The 20310-nt window shown below is 37.9% G+C and overlaps 2 protein-coding genes across 2 annotated transcripts; both read left to right on the plus strand.

The window, feature by feature from the left end:
- The first annotated feature begins 231 nt into the window (after positions 1–231).
- LOC132858333 (uncharacterized) lies at positions 232–4290 on the plus strand. The gene is made up of 7 exons (XM_060888632.1): positions 232–280; positions 1936–2032; positions 2135–2227; positions 2312–2519; positions 2604–2775; positions 2908–3039; positions 3832–4290. Exons 4-7 carry the CDS (start codon positions 2418–2420, stop codon positions 4032–4034), a joined length of 609 nt encoding a protein of 202 aa, XP_060744615.1. The 5' UTR covers positions 232–280; positions 1936–2032; positions 2135–2227; positions 2312–2417; the 3' UTR covers positions 4035–4290.
- A 7455-nt stretch (positions 4291–11745) lies between these two features.
- On the plus strand, positions 11746–20190 carry dhrs12la (dehydrogenase/reductase 12-like a). The gene is made up of 10 exons (XM_060888970.1): positions 11746–11949; positions 14648–14781; positions 14962–15044; positions 16160–16255; positions 16349–16430; positions 16652–16713; positions 16798–16902; positions 17096–17186; positions 17305–17442; positions 19987–20190. The coding sequence occupies exons 1-10, from the start codon at positions 11894–11896 to the stop codon at positions 20100–20102; spliced, it is 963 nt and encodes a 320-aa protein (XP_060744953.1). The 5' UTR covers positions 11746–11893; the 3' UTR covers positions 20103–20190.
- Positions 20191–20310: the final 120 nt, after the last annotated feature.

Genomic DNA, 20310 nt, shown 5'->3' on the forward strand with positions numbered 1-20310 from the left:
GTGTAATGTGTAAAGTTCTCCGTTTAAATAAAGTTCTCCGTTCAAGAAAATAACAGAATTAATCCACAGTAATCCATTCCATCCATCCATTCCAACTTTTCCCTGTGGCAGACTGTTGAACTTCATGTATACTTTGAGTGACAGGTGTCTTGTCCAATCACAAACTATACCAACCCGGAAGCAGTAAGTATAGTTTGTGAATGGAAACTTACCGATCATTGGACAAGACGACTGTCATTAAAGATATACATGTGAATGAAAGGTGTCTCGTCCGATGATGGTAAGTTTCCATTCACAAATTATACCAACCGCTTCCGGGTTGTCTGACTTGTTAATCTGTTTTCCGTTTTGTTAATTTGGTTTGGGTTTTGTTAATTTGGTTTGGGTTTTGTTAATTTGTTTTCCGTTTTGTTAATTTGGTTTGGGTTTTGTTAATTTGTTTTCGCTTTTGTTAATTTGGTTTGGGTTTTGTTAATTTGGTTTGGGTTTTGTTAATTTGTTTTCCGTTTTGTTAATTTGGTTTGGGTTTTGTTAATGTGTTTTCGGTTTTGTTAATTTGTTTTGCACTTCCCGGCCACCGTACATTAACCACTGATAACATCCATTCAATAGTGTGATAACATTCGAAGCGGGTGTTTTTACCACCATTTTGGCCTTTAACATGAACTATTATATTTTATATTATTTACCATAAAATAATATAAAAAAGCTTTTTTCCGAGATTTCTGACATAAACACACTGTGTCCTATCATGTTTCATCGAAACAAGGTGAAACAGCCCTTTTCAAGCTTGTCAGATGTGTGTTTATATAAGGTTGCACAAAAAACCATGAAAGAAAGGCGCTAGAGCGCTGAGACTGCGGGAAACGCGTTTTCAGCTCCTGAGAAGCACTTTTGTACATGCATGCAGGGATTCACTCAAAACACATGCTGATACCTAAAATTACAGGAACATGATCATAGCACACACAAATCATCAGATTTTCGAGTTTAAATCATATTTTTACCAACATATTGGCCTTTAACATGAACTATTATAATTTATATTATTTACCATGAAATAATATAAAAAAGCTTTTTTCCGAGATTTCTGACATAAACACTATCGAAACAAGGTGAAACAGCCCTTTTCAAGCTTGTCAGATGTGTGTTTATATAAGGTTGCACGAAAAACCATGAAAGAAAGGCGCTAGAGCGCTGAGACTGCGGGAAACGCGTTTTCAGCTCCTGAGAAGCACTTTTGTACATGCATGCAGGGATTCACTCAAAACACATGCTGATACCTAAGATTGCAGGAACATGATCATAGCACACACAAATCATCAGATTTTCGAGTTTAAATCATATTTTTACCAACATATTGGCCTTTAACATGAACTATTATAATTTATATTATTTACCATGAAATAATATAAAAAAGCTTTTTTCCGAGATTTCTGACATAAACACTATCGAAACAAGGTGAAACAGCCCTTTTCAAGCTTGTCAGATGTGTGTTTATATAAGGTTGCACGAAAAACCATGAAAGAAAGGCGCTAGAGCGCTGAGACTGCGGGAAACGCGTTTTCAGCTCCTGAGAAGCACTTTTGTACATGCATGCAGGGATTCACTCAAAACACATGCTGATACCTAAGATTGCAGGAACATGATCATAGCACACACAAATCATCAGATTTTCGAGTTTAAATCATTTTTTACCAACATATTGGCCTTTAACATGAACTATTATAATTTATATTATTTACCATGAAATAATATAAAAAAGCTTTTTTCCGAGATTTCTGACATAAACACACTGTGTCCTATCATGTTTCATCGAAACAAGGTGAAACAGTCCTTTTCAAGCTTGTCAGATGTGTGTTTATATAAGGTTGCACGAAAAACCATGAAAGGAAGGCGCCAGCACGTGATGTTAACTTTGAATTCATATGCTAGGACGTGTCATATGCCCAAACGTGTCAGCGTGATGTATGCAAAGGGGATAGTAGCTTTGTTTCCCTATCTAGAAGACCCATACTCACAACATGGATATGTAAGTAAAAGGGTTATTGCAACATTATGCACATATTCACTCTTTGAAATGTTAACTTTTATAATTTATTTATAATCACTTACGAACATTACTACGATCCAGAGAGTGGTTCAGGATACCTTGCATGGAGATTGAAGACCATACAAAGAAAAACAGCAGAGGAAAGAGGTGCCTCAGTCAGCAAATCTCCTAAAGGTACTGATCAGTGACATGTGATTATATTGGTGACCTGAGAATTGTATACAGAAATGAGTTTTTAACATTTTATTTTGTCTTAAGTTGGTGGGCCAGGCCGTGTTCGTCAGACCTTCACCTTTGACAGAGAGCCATCTGATGAGGATGTGGAAGCAGCTATTACTGTTTTGAGACAGTAATCTGTGAGAAGATGAAAATGACCTTCATGTATCGGCAAGCAATGGTCAACAATGAAGCCAAATCATCAGATGTCTTCTTGGTCTTCCCAAGATTTCTGGACACACCAGGCCTGGTATGACATCTTAATTCACTGCATCACCAGAATATCCAATGTAGCATTAGGTATCACTCATCACTTCTGTGCACTACATTGCAGATAGAACAAGATTTCAGATTTCTGTTTGGTGAGGCCACGGCCAACAAATTCTTGGAGAAGTGGCCAGCCACTTTTAAAGCAAAAGTTATAAAGGAAAGCCATGAACTTGTACCCACCACAGAACTCTTGGATTTGATCCGCAATGCAGAGTCAGCTGCTGAAGTTGAGAATGGTATGAATGGAACTGTTTTACTTGCTATTGTGGGTTATGTAGATGTGTAGTGTACATTTTCATAATGGTGCAAGTTGTCGTTTTGAATGCTATGGCATAATGTAAACCAGGTTTTTATTTACTTATTTGTAGGCTGGGACAGTGACATGTCTGCCATCTTGCTGCTGCTTCATCTGCTACCACCATCTGCCCTAGGTAGAAAGAGGCCGGCCGGGAAAGCTTTCTGTGTATCAAGCTGTAGATCAGCTCATCAGATTTCAAAAGGTATGCTTAAAGGGTTAGTTAACTTATATTTTATTTTATTTTTTTTTTGCTGATTATTTACTAACCCCCATGTCATCCAAGATTCATGTCGTTCTTTCTTCAGTCGAAAATAAATTAAGGTTTTTGAGGAAAACATTCCATGATTTTTCTCCATATAATGGACTTCAACGGTGACCAACGGTTTGAGGGTTTAAATGAGGGTTCAAAGTCTGTCTCAATGTAGCTTCAAAGTCTCTATATGATCCCAACAGAGAAATAAGGTTCTTATCTAGCAAAACGATCGTTCGTTTTCAAAATAAAAATACCACAATTACACGTGTTGTAGAATCTCAAGGTGTGCCACGGCATTACGGCATCATGACGTCAGAAAAGTCCAATTGTAGTTAAAAAATATATTATTTTTATTTTGAAAACAGCCGATCATTTCTCTATATAAGACCCTTATTTCTCTGCGGGGATTGTTGAGTCTTTGAAGCTACATTGAGACGGACATTTCATTTGAACCCTCAAACCGTTGGTCACCATGCAAGTCCATTATATGGAGAAAAATCCTGGAATGTTTTCCTCAAAAACCTTTATTTATTTTCGACTAGAGAAAGAAAGACATGAATCTTGGATGACACGGGGGTGAGTTAGTTATCAGCAAAAACATTTTTCAAAGTGAACTAATTCTTTAACAGTTGTTTAAAATATATCTTCCATCACCTCAATCTTGTGCACAGTTGGAGGTGATCTGATCTATTGTCAGAAGTTAGTCACAAAAACCATTCTGTTGAATGTGTTTTGTTGTAGGTTGGAACCATTGTGCAGCAGCATCTAGACAACATTACCCAAAGCAGTCAGCCCTACCTTCTCGCCCAGGGATCCACACAGAGCACCATTCATTGTGGTTGACAAGCATGCACTTCCATGCAAGGCAACAGGTTCAGTTGGAGCTTTTGACGAACGCTTTAAAGCCCATTACGTCTTTGGTACGTCATACAGTTCTTCCCTGAGCAGCTTTTTCATTTTTGTGCAAACAACCATCTATAACATCGACATGGGGGAAACAAAGGAGACTCCTAGAGTTGCAAAGTTGCAGGCGAGAATGGTGCATTAGTTGAGAGAAAACTATGAAGTGTTTTCTTTGCAAAAGTGACCATGGAAGTCCAAACAACCTTGTTAAGCACTTTAAGGTAATTCATGGGCTATGTACAGGCAGGACCCTTTTTCTGAAGCGTGCCATATTGCTTTCTCTGGTAAACATTTTTATGATGTTATACGTGTTTCTGTTTTGGGTTTGCAATGGGTTTGCAATGATGTTGTAATTCTTTAAATTCAATGACGTTGAAATGCTTTTTTTTGCAATAAATTGAGTTCTGTGATCTAGTGTTATTGTGCTTGTTTTTATTTATTTTAAAACACTGTAGAGAAATGAAAAGTAAATATTACACTTAAAGTGTCATTTTTTAAAGTAAAATTGTAGATAAATTAACTCTATACTGTGTAATTATATTACTCTTAACAGTGTGACTAAACTACAGTGTTAAATACTTTTACACATTTCATTGTTATTTTTTACACAATATTGAGTGGAATTAACTCTAAAAACTTGACACTGACCAAAGAGTAAATTTTACACTGATTTAGAGCGGGACCAAATGTTATCTGAAACAAAGTCAAATTCAACTCTTTAGGACTTAAATTAACACTTCTGTTTTTACTGTGTAATATAAAATATAATAGTTCATGTTAAAGGCCAATATGCTGATAAAAATATGATTTAAACTCGATGATCTGATGATTTGTGTGTGGTATGATCATTTTCATGCAATCTTACCTAAGATTGCATGAAAATGATCATACCACACACAAATCATCAGTCACATCAGCATGTGTTTTGAGTGAATCACTCACACTCACATGTACAAAAGTTCTTCTCAGGAGCTGAAAACGCGTTTCCCGCAGTCTCAGCGCTCTAGCGCCTTCCTATAGTGATTTTTCGTGCAACCTTAAATAAGCACACATCTGACAAACTTGAAAAGGGCTGTTTCACCTTGTTTCGGTGAAACATGATAGGACACAGTGTGTTTGTCAGAAATCTCGGAAAAAAGCTTTTTTACATCATTTTATGGTTCCTCATGTTGAGATGGTTGTTGTTGCAGCACAAACTGTATTAAGGGTGACACTCATGTTGTTTGCATGTGAGAGTACAGACCGGGTTTTGTTGTGTTCAATAAAGCTAAGTGTACGCAACTATATTGGCGTTAACCGTCCATTCTATTTATAATAGAGGATAGAATGAAACATGGTGGCAGCGGTGCTTTGTGAAAAGGACAAGCACAGAGATTAACAGACACAACGATAGACACCGGCTGCGTATGGTAGAGCGAGCGGAGTCATGGGCAGTGCGGATGGAGAATACACTGGGACTGAGACCACCACAAGCCCTTAGCCTAGACTCAACTAATCTGGCAAAATCATGGAAATTGTGGAAAGAAGAATTCGCACTGTATATGGATCTCACTTTGGCGGATGCTGGCGAAGCAGTCAAATTGAAAGTGTTCAGTTATCTCATCGGGGAGGCGGGAAGAGAGCTGTGCGAGACCCTGATCCCCTCCTCGTCACCAGATCGGACAGTAAGAAGATTAATAAATGCACTGGATGACCACTGCAGTCCAAAAGTGAACGAGACAGTGGAGAGGTACCGTTTTTTTGTCAGAAATCAGGGCTCAGACGAGAACATTGACAAATATGTAACGGATTTAAGAATGCTTGCTAGCACGTGCAATTTCGGCCAGATTAAAGACTCTTTGATCCGCGATAGAATTGTTTGTGGCATATCCAGCTTTGTTTTGAGAGAAAGACTTTTAAGGGAGCAGGATTTGACTTTGGAAAAATGTGTGCAAATCTGCAGGGCAACAGAGCTGTCGCGGGAAATTAGTAGAACAATTGAAGGTCGGGAGACAGAGGAAGTACACGCTGTACAACAGGAAGTGAGGAAAGAGAAAAGTAAGAGCATTATAAACTGCAAGTTTTGTGGGAAAATGCATGAAAGAAATAAACACAAATGTCCTGCATATGGGAAAAAGTGCAAAAAATGTGGGAAAGACAATCATTTCGCCTCTATGTGCAGAACTAAAATGCAGAAAGGAAAAATAGTACACACTATTACAGAGTCAGATGATAACAGTTATGAGGACATCTTGTGCGTGACGGCAGAAACAGTAAACTTCATTCAAAGCTTTTTGCTGCCATGCTCCTGGGAAAAGAACAGGTAAAGTTTCAGTTAGATTGTGGGGCCAGCTGTAACATCACTTGTCAACTGGTTAAACCTAGACACACAAATTGAAAAGACTGAGCAAGTGCTGGTGATGTACAATAAAAGCACACTGCACCCATTGGGAAAATGTAAAGTTAAACTAAGAAATCCTAGAAACAAGAAACTGTACGAATTAGAATTCATGGTTGTAGATGAGGAGTCCGCAGTGCCACTACTGGGCAGCAGGGCAGTACAAGCCATGAATCTAGTGAAAGTACAGTATGAAAACATCATGGCTGTGGATAGCATTGTCACCAAAGATTATGAGAAAAATGGAATGTGGAGCATGAATGATATCAGGAAAGACTATGCAGATGTGTTCCAGGGAGATGGATGTCTGGAGGGTGCCTATAAGATAGAAGCAGACCCCACAGTAACCCCAGTGAAACTGCCAAAGAGAAGAGTTCCTGTGGCGATGATGGCACCACTTAAAGCAGAGCTAAGGGATCTTCAAAGAAGAGAGATCATTACATCAGTTGACTGTAGTACAGAGTGGATCAGCAGTCTTGTTATTGTTAAGAAGGCATCAGGAAACCTCAGGATATGCATAGATCCAAGACCACTCAACAGAGCTCTGAGAAGATGCCATTTTCCTCTGCCGACAATAGATGACATATTACCAGACTTGTCGAGGGCAAAGGTTTTCACTGTGTGTGACGTAAAAAATGATGCCCATTGGCATCCTCAGCCATCTGTATGTGCCATATGGCTGAGGATGCCAATGGGCATCAGTCCGGCACCGGAGGTGTTTCAACGAAAACTCAGCCAAGCTTTGGAAGGGTTGAGAGGCATATACATCATAGCAGATGACATCCTCATCACAGGAGAGGGTGAGACAATAGAAGCAGCAAACCAGGACCATGATGACAAACTGAAAGCACTTCTAAATAGATGTAGAGAAAAGAACATCAAATTGAACGCAGAGAAGTTGCAACTGCGGAAAAGTGAGGTTCCGTACATTGGACATTTACTTACCACAGATGGGCTCAGAGTGGATCCCGAAAAGGCAAGAGCAGTCAGAGACATGCCACGCCCAACGGACGTCAAAGGTGTCCAAAGGCTCCTGGGCATGGTTAACTATCTCTCAAAATTCTGTGACCACCTGTCAGATGGCTGTGAGATACTACGGCAATTAACCCATAAAGACAGTATTTGGGAATGGTCAGATGCTCATGAGCAGGCATTCGCACGGCTCAAAGACGTCATCACCAAAGCTCCAGTTCTCAAATATTACAACCCAGATGAGCCACTGACACTTCAGTGTGATGCATCAGAGACTGGGTTAGGGGCCGCTTTACTTCAAGAGGGGGCACCAGTTGCTTATGGAAGCCAGGCATTGACACAGACAGAGAGAGGTTATGCCCAGATAGAGAAAGAATGTCTGGCCATTGTCTTCGGTATGGAAAAATTCCATCAGTATACGTATGGGCGCAAAGTAACGGTACACTCTGACCATAAGCCGCTGGAAAACATAGTAAGAAAACCCCTGCTGAACACCCCAAAATGCCTGCCAAGAATGTTACTTAGGCTACAGAGATATGACATCGAGGTCAAGTACATCCCAGGGAAGGACATGTTGCTAGCCGACACGCTGAGCCGCTCATACTTACCTGAACACGCATCAGAAAGTTCAGTGGAAATGGAGATCAAAAGTATAAACATGGTCCAGCATGTACATATAGCAGAAGAGAGACTCCAGGCCATTAGAGAGGAAACTAGTAAAGACAGAACATTGCAGTCACTGCTCAGATACATTCAAGAAGGTTGGCCAATGAGCAAAAAAGACCTGCCAAAGGACATTGCACACTTCCATTCATTTCAGGAGGAACTAAATGCGCAGAGTGGAATTGTCTTCAGGGGGGAGAGAGTTGTGATTCCTGACCTACTCAGAGGTGACATTGTTCAGCGCATTCACTCCTCACATCTTGGCATAGAGGGATGCCTAAGAAGGGCAAGAGAATGTGTTTATTGGTTGGGGATGAATGATCAGATAAAGACATTTATAGGAAAATGTGACATCTGCAGATCTATGGATGTGAAACAGCAGAAGGAGACCCTGTGGTCTCATGAACTACCAAGTACCCCATGGTCTAAGGTGGGAACAGATATATTCACTTTAGACAACAGAAACTACCTGATCACTGTTGATTACCTATCTAATTTCTGGGAGTTGGACTACTTACCTGACACACGATCCACCACTGTCATCCAGAAGCTGAAATCACATTTCGCAAGACACGGCATCGCAGATGTTGTTATATCGGACAACGGCCCACAATAAACATCAGAAGATTTCAAGAAGTTCAGTAGACAGTGGGAATTTAAGCACAAAACATCCTCCCCGGCCTACCCACAAAGCAATGGTATGGCAGAATCAGCAGTAAAGACCGCAAAACGGCTGTTGAGGAAAGCAAAAGCGGATGGGAAGGATCCATACCTCGCTATGCTTGATTGGAGAAACACACCATCACAAGTGATCAAAGCAAGCCCAGCACAGCGATTGTTCAGTAGAAGAACCAGAAGTCTTATGCCAATGCATGAAAACCTGTTACAACCAAAGGTAATTAACACTCAACAAGGACAGATTGAAAACAGGAACCGTCAGGCCGCATATTATAACAGACATGCAAAGGATCTCGGTCCTCTAAAGCAGGGGGACAAAGTCCATGTCCAGCCTGAGGTGCACAACGAAACATGGAGGAATGCGACAGTAGTGAAACCTGTGGACTTCAGGTCTTATGACGTTCAGCTTGACTCAGGGAACATTCTGAGGAGAAATCGCCGACACCTCAGGAGGGACAAAACCACAGTAGAGGAAACAACAGTGACTTGCCAGCCTGCAGAGGTTAACAGAGACAGGGTGACAGGCTCACAATCGAGCACAATCAATCCTGTTGATTCTATCACAAGGTCTGGGAGAAGAGTGATTAGACCTCAATACCTTAAAGATTATGTTAAGTGACCACCTAATACTTACCGGTATTGTTCTAGATATATGCGTGTGAGATGCTGATGTGTCAATACTTGTCCTCAACCTCGATCAGAAGGTTACAAGATGATGCAATAATGGATTGTCCACGACATATATATCTCAAATTCTCCGATTTATTCTAGCAAATCCACTTGAATCATGTTCAGTTTCCATTTGGGTTGGTGTGTGCGCATATGTATGTTTGTATGTGGTTTAGTCTCAAGGACGCACATATCAGAACAAACAATAATCTGCCTCGTCCGTAGCAACTGAACTAATTAGAACCGGTCCGAACTTGACTGTGCAGGTCTATAACTCCGCCCACATCGTACGTCACCAACAAAACAGCAGGGTATTTTATACAGGTATGCTCCGGGGATCCGGGGGATTTTGTTTGTATATGTGTTCGCCCCGCAGTTAGAGTTTGTATTCATATGTGCCACTTAAAAAGGAAAAGGAAAAAGATAAACAGTAAAGACAACGCTCTATGTTGCTTACTTGAAGGGAATAGGTGTAGGGAAAGATTGAAGCTTCAGTAAAACAATGCAAAGACAGTAATAATTTTGTATTGTGTAATTTTCAGTCAATACGAAGCATATGTAAATGTACGCATGGTGTTCTGATTTACATTCCAGTATGTTCGTGAATCAAATTGTGTTTTCAGGTTGTATGTTACTTGAAGAGGAAAAAAAAAAAAGAGAAAGGATGTTGGGATGGTTGTTGTTGCAGCACAAACTGTATTAAGGGTGACACCAGTCGCCTCATGTTGTTTGCATGTGAGAGTACAGACTGGGTTTTGTTGTGTTCAATAAAGCTAAGTGTACGCAACTATACTGGCGTTAACCGTCCATTCTATTTATAATAGAGGATAGAATGAAACACCTCATGTACCACCTTTGTCAGTCCATAAACAGTTCATAAGTTTACAGACCACACTAACAACAGAATTGATTTAATGAACTTTACTGAAGTATTAATAATAATTATTTTCATCATCATTTCTTGACTCTCTGTCCAATGCCTCTTTGCTTGTTGCTGTATTTGTCTTGACACTTATGGATTTAGTACACTGGTCAGTTCCAATCTTCTTGGATGCAATTTGGAGAATATGTTACATGTTTCCCATGTAAAGAGCAACTCGCATGGTGTATTTAATCTATTTTGACTTATTTAAGGGAAACTTTGAGACTGAAAAGTTTTAACAAGCTTTAAAGCTTTAAACAAAGCTTTAACAAGTCTTAACTAAATAAAAAAGGAAATGAATGTTTATATAATTGTAATAGTAATGAAATTACCTCCCTGGGACGAAACAGTTACGTTGCCAGTTATGAAATTACCAAAATAGTAAGTAACTGGACCGTACTTGGTTATCTCGCGACGTTAGGAGACCGTAGTGGCGACGTAGTGATTTGGTACTGTTATGGTAATGAAATTAGGACCTAGTACGTGGTGTGTTAGCTGGGTAGGGATCGTAAATCAATTAATATACTAATCATTTCAGATAATTTACTTCAAGCTAACACACCACTAGTACGTGGTGTGTTAGCTGGGTAGGGATCGTAAATCAATTAATATACTAATCATTTCAGATAATTTACTTCAAGCTAACACACCACTAGTACGTGGTGTGTTAGCTGGGTAGGGATCGTAAATCAATTAATATACTAATCATTTCAGATAATTTACTTCAAGCTAACACACCACTAGTACGTGGTGTGTTAGCTGGGTAGGGATCGTAAATCAATTAATATACTAATCATTCCAGATAATTTACCTCAAGCGGTCTGCTGTGAAGTTCTCAGAGGAATAAAGACGCGCACCGAAGGAGAGAAGCATTTCCATTGGCTCCAGTCTGCCGGTATTGGCCAATCACAAAAGTCGATATTACAGCCAATATCACTGAATATCCCACTATGTTTTATTATTATTATAACGCTACGTTTATATGGATATTATATTGTAGACTATTGAGTGGATAAAATATAGAAATCCTTTTAATTATATACCTATATCTATATATCTATATATATATATATATATATATATATATATATATATATCTATCAAACAATAAATATATATAAATATATATATATATAAAACCCCTCCCCCATCATTCAGAGGCGATGCTTCACCGTTGCTTTAAAAAGTGCGAGAACTCTCTCTGAACTGCACGCGCGGCGCACACACACACACACACACACACACACACACACACGTCCAGCTACAATAATGTATCATTAATTTGTGACAGCAACCCAGAATATTTGTCACAAGCATTGATTAAAACAATGTTGACAATAATCACATAAAAAACCGACTTAAATTCTGGACCTTTGGCAGTGAGGGGGGTTCGGTCGAACCACCCGAACCCCCCTGCCTACGGGCTTGCGAATTATGAAGCAGTTTTTGTCAATCGTCTTGATTTCTTGCCACTAGACGGCGGCTGACGACAAATGGCGCTTTTCCATGCGCGCTCATGTGAAGACCCTTTAAAAAGAAAGCCATCGTGCGCAGAGTGTGGGAGCGATTGACAGACAGGCAAAGGGACAGCAAGGCAGCGGATTGCGTTGTTATTAACTATGTCTTTGTACCGTAACTCAGCGTGGTTTCTGAAAGGATGCATCGAATTTACCAAGTAAGAAACAAAACTGTTGCATCTTTTACACGTATACTGCTAAACGTATTCAAATATTAATATACAGAAATTTGTATGGTTATAATGAATTCCCTTTCGTATGATAAGCAGTTTAACAATTTATTATTGTGCGAAAATAGGCCTTAAATAGAATTCTTCTTGCCCAGCTAAGAGACGCACCTTTAACCTATGGTCACTAATAATTAATACTATTACCAATGTCGCCCGCACAGTCACTTTGTTTTCCCCCTGTGAATGAAAATCAGAAATATGTTGTTAAACGTTGTCTGAAATTCAAACTTAAGTAATGTACCCGAAATCGTTCAGCGTTCTCTTTTCACCTAGGATATTGTTGACCGGTATAAACTGCAGCTGTTTATGAACCTTTTTGATTTTTCATAAGCAAGGAACCACAAAAAATTTATAGAGAAAATGGAAAGAGAAAAAAATAAGAGTGAAAATGGAAATGGAAATAGAAAATTTAAAAGAATGAAGGAAAGCAAGGAGTGAGGCAGAGAACAGGAGCCCTGAAGTGTGCATACAGTATGCGTATATGAGTTTGGGAAAAGCTGCTGGTTGGGCAAAGTTTGGGAAAGCTGCATAAATATGCGTCACCAGAGATTCAAATTCTATTTTCTATCTGAAAATATCTGCAAAATGCATAATTTGTCTTTAGTGTTTAGTCTGTATTGATTTTGAATTTTTTTTGTAGTCTGTATTGCAGAAAACTGCAGAAAATAAAATAGGCTGAGGAGTAACAGTGCTGTTCATGGTGGAGGTGGATGCTGCCTCATAGCTCCAGATTTGAAGACTTTGTCACAAATTCATACATATTCTGCACAGTGAAATTCTTTTATTACATATCCCAGCTTGATAGGAAGTTGGTTTGTACAGATCATTGCATGTTAATGAGGGCTTCCTCTGTCTCCTTCAGTTTCCACCCACCTCCCAGGAATGTGGTATTGTTGCTCTGCAATAAACTAAAATTCCTTTTGTGTGCCTTTGACCAGTGCTGCTGGGATCAGGTCAATAAGAAAGACAGATGGATGAATGAAGGAATGAACTTCAGTTTATTAAAGTACAGAATAGGCTACTACACATTACCTTTACATTCACCTGTTTTGCTAGTTTTGTAATGTAAAATTTAAGCCAAAATAAATCATGTCAGATGTTTTTGATATAATACCCAACAAACTTCAAGTGTAAAACAAATACAAACAGGGTTACTAAGGATACAAAAAAAAATTGTCCTCTCATCAGTTTTGGAGGGACATTGTGTTCTTTGTAATAACACTGTGGTGCCTCATTTTCTTCACTTGCTGATGGTGTTCTTTATGGCGTTCTACTCGTTGTGAACCTTGGTTTCAGCCAACAGCAGCTACAAGATATCAAGAAAACTCTACAGAAACAACTCTTAACAATTCTATTTTGCTCTAACCAGAATCACTTCATTCAGATGTATTATAATCACTTCCCAACACAAGTTTCAATACTATTGGTTACTTTACACATTATAAAAGGTGTGCACATTTGTGCAATCACATTATGGTAAGTGTTTTATTTTTTATTTTTTCCTTGAATTTTGTTGCCTGCTATGCCACATGTACAGTGGAGAAAGTCATCTGACATTGTTGGTTTGTAGGGTGTGTAGACTTTCTTATTATATCTACTGTGCCTAACAAAAAGTCAGGCAATTTTGTTGATTAACCTGAACATCTCTGACATAACACCTCTGTGTTAATTATGCCCCATTTAAATTACTTGTTTTTCAGATGCACATCATTTTTAACCATATCTTTACTGATTGCTCTAATTTTTGGAGCAAGTATATTTTTTTCTGTTTGCTTGTAATTACAATCTAAAACATATTAAAATCTTGACTGTTTAATCAGCGAGATAACAGTGTAAACTTCACATCTGATCAGGGAAATAATTGAAAGTAGGTACCTTCCAACTGTGGATGGAAGTGCTCATTTTGTATATTTTAAAATTAGCAGTTGTTATTTGGCTGGTATATATGGTTGGGATCTGCTCCACCTGCCCCATGGATGAGCCAACACTGCTCATCTCATTCTACATCTCCAGTAATTGCTGTTTTTCCAGATTTTTTTTTTTACTGTCTCTATCTAAATATCCCTTTTGTTTGAATTTTACTACTGTGATGACACACAGCGACCCAATATGCCTCAGAAGACACTGCTTAACACTTTAACAGTGTGCTCATTTACTGAGTGGAGCTAGCGTCCCAGTGCCACCTCGTGCCCTCTGTCCCTCCACCCGGTGACTCTGGGTTGAGTGGACAAAGCCACATATTCATTCTTTGAGTGGCATCACAGAGATGTCCTGACTTGTGCTTGTTAGCTAAGTGACATCCCAGTTTTTACTTGTGCTTATTCTGTTATTTAGTATAGATGTCATTTAATTAATTAAATGTAATCATTTAATAACCTTTGGAATATTTACTTATAATATCAAACAATGTTTTATTGTGGTGATGGCTTTAGGATTAACATCAAGAAAGCAGGGGAAATGTATAATAGATTTTTAAAAATAAAAGTTTCAGTATGCTAACTGGACATTTTATTTTATTTTGCTACAGCTTTAACTATTAGATATTATATAGATATAACTATATAATTCTCAATTGGGATATATTTGTGTACCAGCCTTTAAAAAAATTGTTGTGTGTTTGTTCCAGGGCAGCATTTGAGTCTGCATCAAAACACTTTATAGAAAAAGATGTAGAAGTGTCTGTGGCAGGCCGATCATTCTTGATCACTGGAGCTAACAGTGGCATTGGCAAAGCACTGGCCATGGCTATTGCAAAAAAAGGTACAAAAGTGTGTGTAGTTTGTAGTACAAATCTAAATATATTATACAGTACCAAAAATCTAGTTAGACTTTCCCTGTACAGAGTCTGTACTGAGGTGTGATTTGATATTTGTATTAGTGGTTTATTCTGCATTTAGTTTATTATTTACATGTTGACATTTTGTGCTCCCCACATTTCAGGTGGTACAATTCACATGGTATGCAGAAACAAGGACAAGGCAGAGGAATCCAGAGCTGAGATTATCAAGGAGTCTGGAAACAAAGTGAGATCATATATAACTTCCAGCTGTGCAATAATGCTGTTTTTCTCCATAAACACTAAATCTATACAGACCGTACAGAACATACTATTTACACAAATAAAAATCTACTACTTGTAAAACATATTATGTTAGTTCTGATCAGCCGGGTCGAAGACACCATCATAGTCAGAGGTGTCACACATTTTAATACTTGGATTCTTCTGAAATGATAATTCTTATCATTAATCTGCAAAAAAGTTTAGCAAATGTGTCAAATTGATGAACTTTCACATGAAGTATCCACATTAGTTACTTAGTTACCTGAATTTTAATTGGAGTAGGCATTTAACTGTTCTTGGTCATGAGCTTCGGGAATTAGCAAACAGGTTGTATGGGTGCACTACTGCGTTTGGATTTTTCCCATTTTACATTCACACATACATACAAATTAAACAAATAAAAAGTCAAATCAAAATAATATATTTATTATAAATATTAGCCTTTTTATAATGTTGGACCACAAGAAGCTGCCAAAAAAGCTTCAGTGTAAAAGCAAAAGGCAAAAAACTTTATTATTTAAATAAATAATCTTCTGGTGCATCAGTACCAGGTTATTATTTGTATTAGAAATGAAGAAAGAACAACAAAAACTTTTTTGTTAAAAATATTATTTATTTATTTTATTTTTAGAGGGGAAATCACAGGCAGTGGTTGATGGGTACAGCTACAGCATAAAAGATACTACGGTGCACTTATTATATAGGTTCACATAACCTCAGGATCGTCATTGTGCACCACTCGGATTTCCACTCATTTCAGATTTACACGTTTCATTTATCTTGACATCCTCTTTAAATGACATGCAGATAATAATCTTGAAGGTGACCCGTGCATAGACATGACAGAGCTTGGTGTGTAATGTCAGAGAAGGTGGCCTGAATTCTTGTTTTATTTAATTAATCACTTATTTTACAAAACTGTTCAGTTACTAAGCAAACATTTCCATTAGATTCACCAATACAATTTACTGATTCGACTGATGTTTTATTCTCTCTTAAGAATACTGCCTGTTTGGTGCATGTAACAAAGGTTGTTGTGAAAATATGATGGTGCTGATTCTGAGTGTGTTACTTCAGGAAGTTTATGTGCACATTCTGGACCTATCTGAGACCAAGAAGGTATGGGAGTTTGCAGAGGGATTTAAAAAAAGATACAAAACCCTTAATGTACTGGTGAGTGATCTTTCCTTCAGCCCATTACAGGAATAAGGAATGTAATTAATGCAGCAATGGACTGACTGCTTATAAACTGTTTTTTATCTGCAGATCAATAATGCAGGTTGTATGATGACTAAGAGAGAAGTGAATGCAGATGGCATTGAGAAGAGTTTTGCCATTAACTCACTTGGTGAGTGAAGTATGACTGGCGTGGGTGGTATAAAAGTCGTCCTTTTCTTATAGCATGTGATTTCCCTAATACAACATTCGTGCCATAAAAAAATATGAAAATTTGCTTTTTTGCTAAATATATCATTGTTTACTCTCTGCTTCATATACTCACAAGTATTTTCGTTTTAATGTATTTCCTTGTATTATTCTCCTGCCCTTTGAAAATATCTGTTTCCCCAGCCATGTACATTCTCATCAAGAGCCTAATTCCCATGTTGGAAAAGAGCCCTGACCCCAGAGTGGTAAGTGTGTGTTTTGTCTCTTAGAACACAGATACATGGGTCTAGAAAAATATCTGTCTTTCTGACTACAGTAATGTCTCTCAGATCACAGTGACATCTGGGGGAATGTTGGTCCAGAAACTGCGCACAGGAAATTTGCAGTCCCAGAGAGGCAGATATGATGGCACTATGGTGTATGCACAAAACAAGGTATACAAATCAATAGCACTGGAATACATTTGTGGGAAAAAAATAAAAAATATATATACCCACAGTGCAATTAAAACTGCCCCACAGCACAAAGCATATTTGTTTGGCACTAGGATTCTGAGCTTGTTTATGGTAATGAACAGCATTTATATTTTATTTAGTATGTTTTAGTTTAACATTGTTTTTTTTTCAGAGGCAGCAAGTGGTGATAACAGAACAGTTTGCTAAAACTCACCCCAGCATTCACTTTTCAGTAATGCATCCTGGTTGGGTGGACACACCAAGTAATTACACTCTTGATAATTGATACTTGAATACTTGATTGCAAATACTTGAAATAGTCTGAGCTAGTTCTTTCAATGACAACTCTTTTTCATCTCTTTTTCATCTCTCTGTTACTAGTGATTGCAAATGCTATGCCTGACTTCTACCGCTCAATGAAGGAGCGTTTGCGAACACCAGAACAGGGTGCTGACACACTGGTGTGGCTTGCAGTGTCTGAGGCTGCTGTGGCAAATCCCAGTGGAAGATTCTTTCAAGGTATGAACAATATGCATACAATGCATAATTGTATATAGGCATCAATTTAATGCAATAGAATGCACACCTAAGTTCACACCATAGTTAAACCAAGTTTAAAGACAGACAGACAGACAGACAGACAGACAGACAGACAGGCAACCTGAGAATTTATGGAATGTTCAGACAAAATAGTCACTAGATTTTACAGATAACTGTATAAAAAAACGTTCATTGAGCAGCATTTTGGTGGACCAAAAAACAATAACCAGAGAGATCATAGGAGAAACACCATGCTAGTAACTCAAATAATCACTTTATATCATGGTGTCACTTAATATCATGATGTTAAAACAACTGCTATTGAAGAAAATAAATCCCCACAGCATCTTGATATAATGAATGTATACTTTATCATAGTGAGGAAAGATAAAAAAAAGATCACACTATAATGAAAAAAGAACACATTATAATGCAGAACACTTAATAGCAAGAAAAATGATAAATGCAGGTTCTGCTGACCTAATTAGTAAAAAGAAAATCTTCATGCTTGGTGTATACAACAGTGACAGTTTCATTGAGCAGTGTTTTACCACCCATTACGAAGGAGTCATACATTCCATTATTTACACACAACTTAAGTATGGGAAGCTTAATTTTTTCATTAAAAATGTCTAAAAAAGTCTAACATGTAGAAATCTCATTCGACAGCTGGAAGCAGGGGTGTACTCACAGGCTGGTGTGAATGGGAGTCACAAGGTGCTGATGAATGAATGTTGGGTTAGTTTGCCACACCTGTTGAAGGAATTTTGTCCGGAATGTATGGATGCAGACTGCAGATGCATTGTCTTGGTGTGAAAACAGAAACAGCCACAATTCAAACCAAGAAAGGAGATTAACTGCTTTAGCCAATACTGATTTCTTATGAGGATGATTTTAGAGATCATACTAAACACTCACAATTCTTATTGAAAAAGAACCAGAGTGATTGGGCAAAGACATACTCCAAATCATTGCAAATGTGTGGGAAAAGAGGGAGCTGCAGTTTCTTAATGTGGACAGAAAGAAGATATGACAATATATATATATAAAAAATGTAGGTTAGAAAGAAGTAGTTGTTTAGAATTACACTTTTATTTAGCTTACAGTTTTTTACAATGGCTATGACAGTTTTTTCAATACATTTAACATGTTTCCTAAACTCTTAACGCACCAACACAACTAAAACACACAATTGGCAAAACGGTTAATTTCATGCTCAAAATCACACATTGTAAACTAAACCCCAAAACTAATTTTCAAAATACAATAATAAACTAACACAATACACGATGTCTAACAAAACACTGCAAACATGTTTTAAAATCAAATAATTTTTCAAAACACTAACACATGTTCTCTTCCAACAGGAACATTTAGTCAATCATAACACAATGACAAAAGAAAAACACTATCATCAGCTGAAATTACAGAAACTGCATTATTTCTTTTGAAGCCTCTCTACATTTTTGTTTTGTTGGGTTTAGTAAATGAATGCATTTTGTTTCTTTTGCTGCAGAAACTCAATACAAAAAAATGAATGACCATCTCAAAGTAGCTTTATAAAATGTACAGTTTATGTAAAAAACAATACAGACACAGAATTGCTGCAGTAAAAACTTTATTTGCAAAAGGACATTACTGCAAGATATACAAACAGAAAAAGCACCGGAATTATAATACTGTAAAAAAAAAAAAAAAAAAAGTAATCTTCTAATCTGCCCGGTCTTCTGCATTTGGCCACATTCTGAGGGAGGTAGACGTTGAATCCTTAGAGGGACAAAATACAGTTACATATTAGAGACCGGAGGCATACAGTCACTCTAATACAGTAAATGGTAAAATCATTTACACTTTGCTGTAGGAGAAGCAATATCCTACCTGTTGGTTTCTCTGAAATTACTGACAATGGATGCCACTGTGTCCCGGCTAAGATTTGGCTGTACTTGTTCACCAGCCTCTCTGCATGATAGCCCATGGTTTATGACATGGTCAATGAGAGTAGCTCTTATTTGATCAGTTAGCTAGTACCCTAGCTCTGGTCCTTCTTTGAGCGCCACCACGCATTCTAACTCCTCTCCCTTGTCCTGGTACTTGTCTCTCCCTCGTGCAGACATTTTCTTTTCTTTTCTTTCTTTCTTTCTCTCTCTCTCTCTCTCTCTCTTTCTCTTTCTCTTTCTCTCTTTGTGTTGCTCTATATTGTTCTTTTTCCACACAAGAACATATGATCATGCGATTGAAAAAACCTCAACACCTGAGTGTGGTTCCTAGATGGGAATCAGCTGTGATTTATATATTTGCATAACGGCAATAAGCTGTTTCTCATTCAAGTTCAAGCATTTTAAATTGGTGTTAACTGTATCCAACAAGATGTGTGTTAATTGTATAGCCTACAATGGTTGGATGTTGTGCTAGCCATGTTAAGAGTTTAGGAAACTTGTTAAATGTATTGAAAAAACTGTCATTTTGGGTTAAAAATGCTTCTTATTTAACTAATGTCTTAATTCTCTTTTGTGCGTGTTATAGATCGGAGAATGGTATCAGCCCATCTGCCACTAGCCTGGACACATAGTTCCCAGCTAGAAGATGATAAGTTCATGAGTGTCATGGAGGAGATGGCAAAAGGTTTTCAACCTCACTGAACATTCAAAGAGAAACAGGTTATGAGAATCTGTTCTCAGAAAGAGCACTTCAACACCCATGTTGGCCAAATACACAGAAAACCCAGAAAACAGTGTATCTGAAATGCATTTGAGTAACACAGATACACTTCTACAGAGTAGGAAGGAAAATAAAAAAAATAATAGATCTACAATTTACCATATTAACACATGGAATCTGTTCGCTAAT

The sequence above is a fragment of the Tachysurus vachellii genome, chromosome 15 (genome assembly GCF_030014155.1).
Source record: "Tachysurus vachellii isolate PV-2020 chromosome 15, HZAU_Pvac_v1, whole genome shotgun sequence".
Lineage (NCBI taxonomy): Eukaryota > Metazoa > Chordata > Actinopteri > Siluriformes > Bagridae > Tachysurus > Tachysurus vachellii.

Bases quoted from the DNA above. Each gene is read 5' to 3' on its own strand.
- LOC132858333 (XM_060888632.1), top strand. From the start codon at position 2,418: ATGAAAATGACCTTCATGTATCGGCAAGCAATGGTCAACAATGAAGCC. The intron at 2,776-2,907 runs GTATGAATGGAA...ACTTATTTGTAG, and splicing joins AGCTGCTGAAGTTGAGAATG to GCTGGGACAGTGACATGTCT. The intron at 3,040-3,831 runs GTATGCTTAAAG...GTTTTGTTGTAG, and splicing joins AGCTCATCAGATTTCAAAAG to GTTGGAACCATTGTGCAGCA.
- dhrs12la (XM_060888970.1), top strand. From the start codon at position 11,894: ATGTCTTTGTACCGTAACTCAGCGTGGTTTCTGAAAGGATGCATCGAA. The intron at 14,782-14,961 runs GTACAAAAGTGT...CCCACATTTCAG, and splicing joins CATGGCTATTGCAAAAAAAG to GTGGTACAATTCACATGGTA. The intron at 15,045-16,159 runs GTGAGATCATAT...GTGTTACTTCAG, and splicing joins TCAAGGAGTCTGGAAACAAA to GAAGTTTATGTGCACATTCT.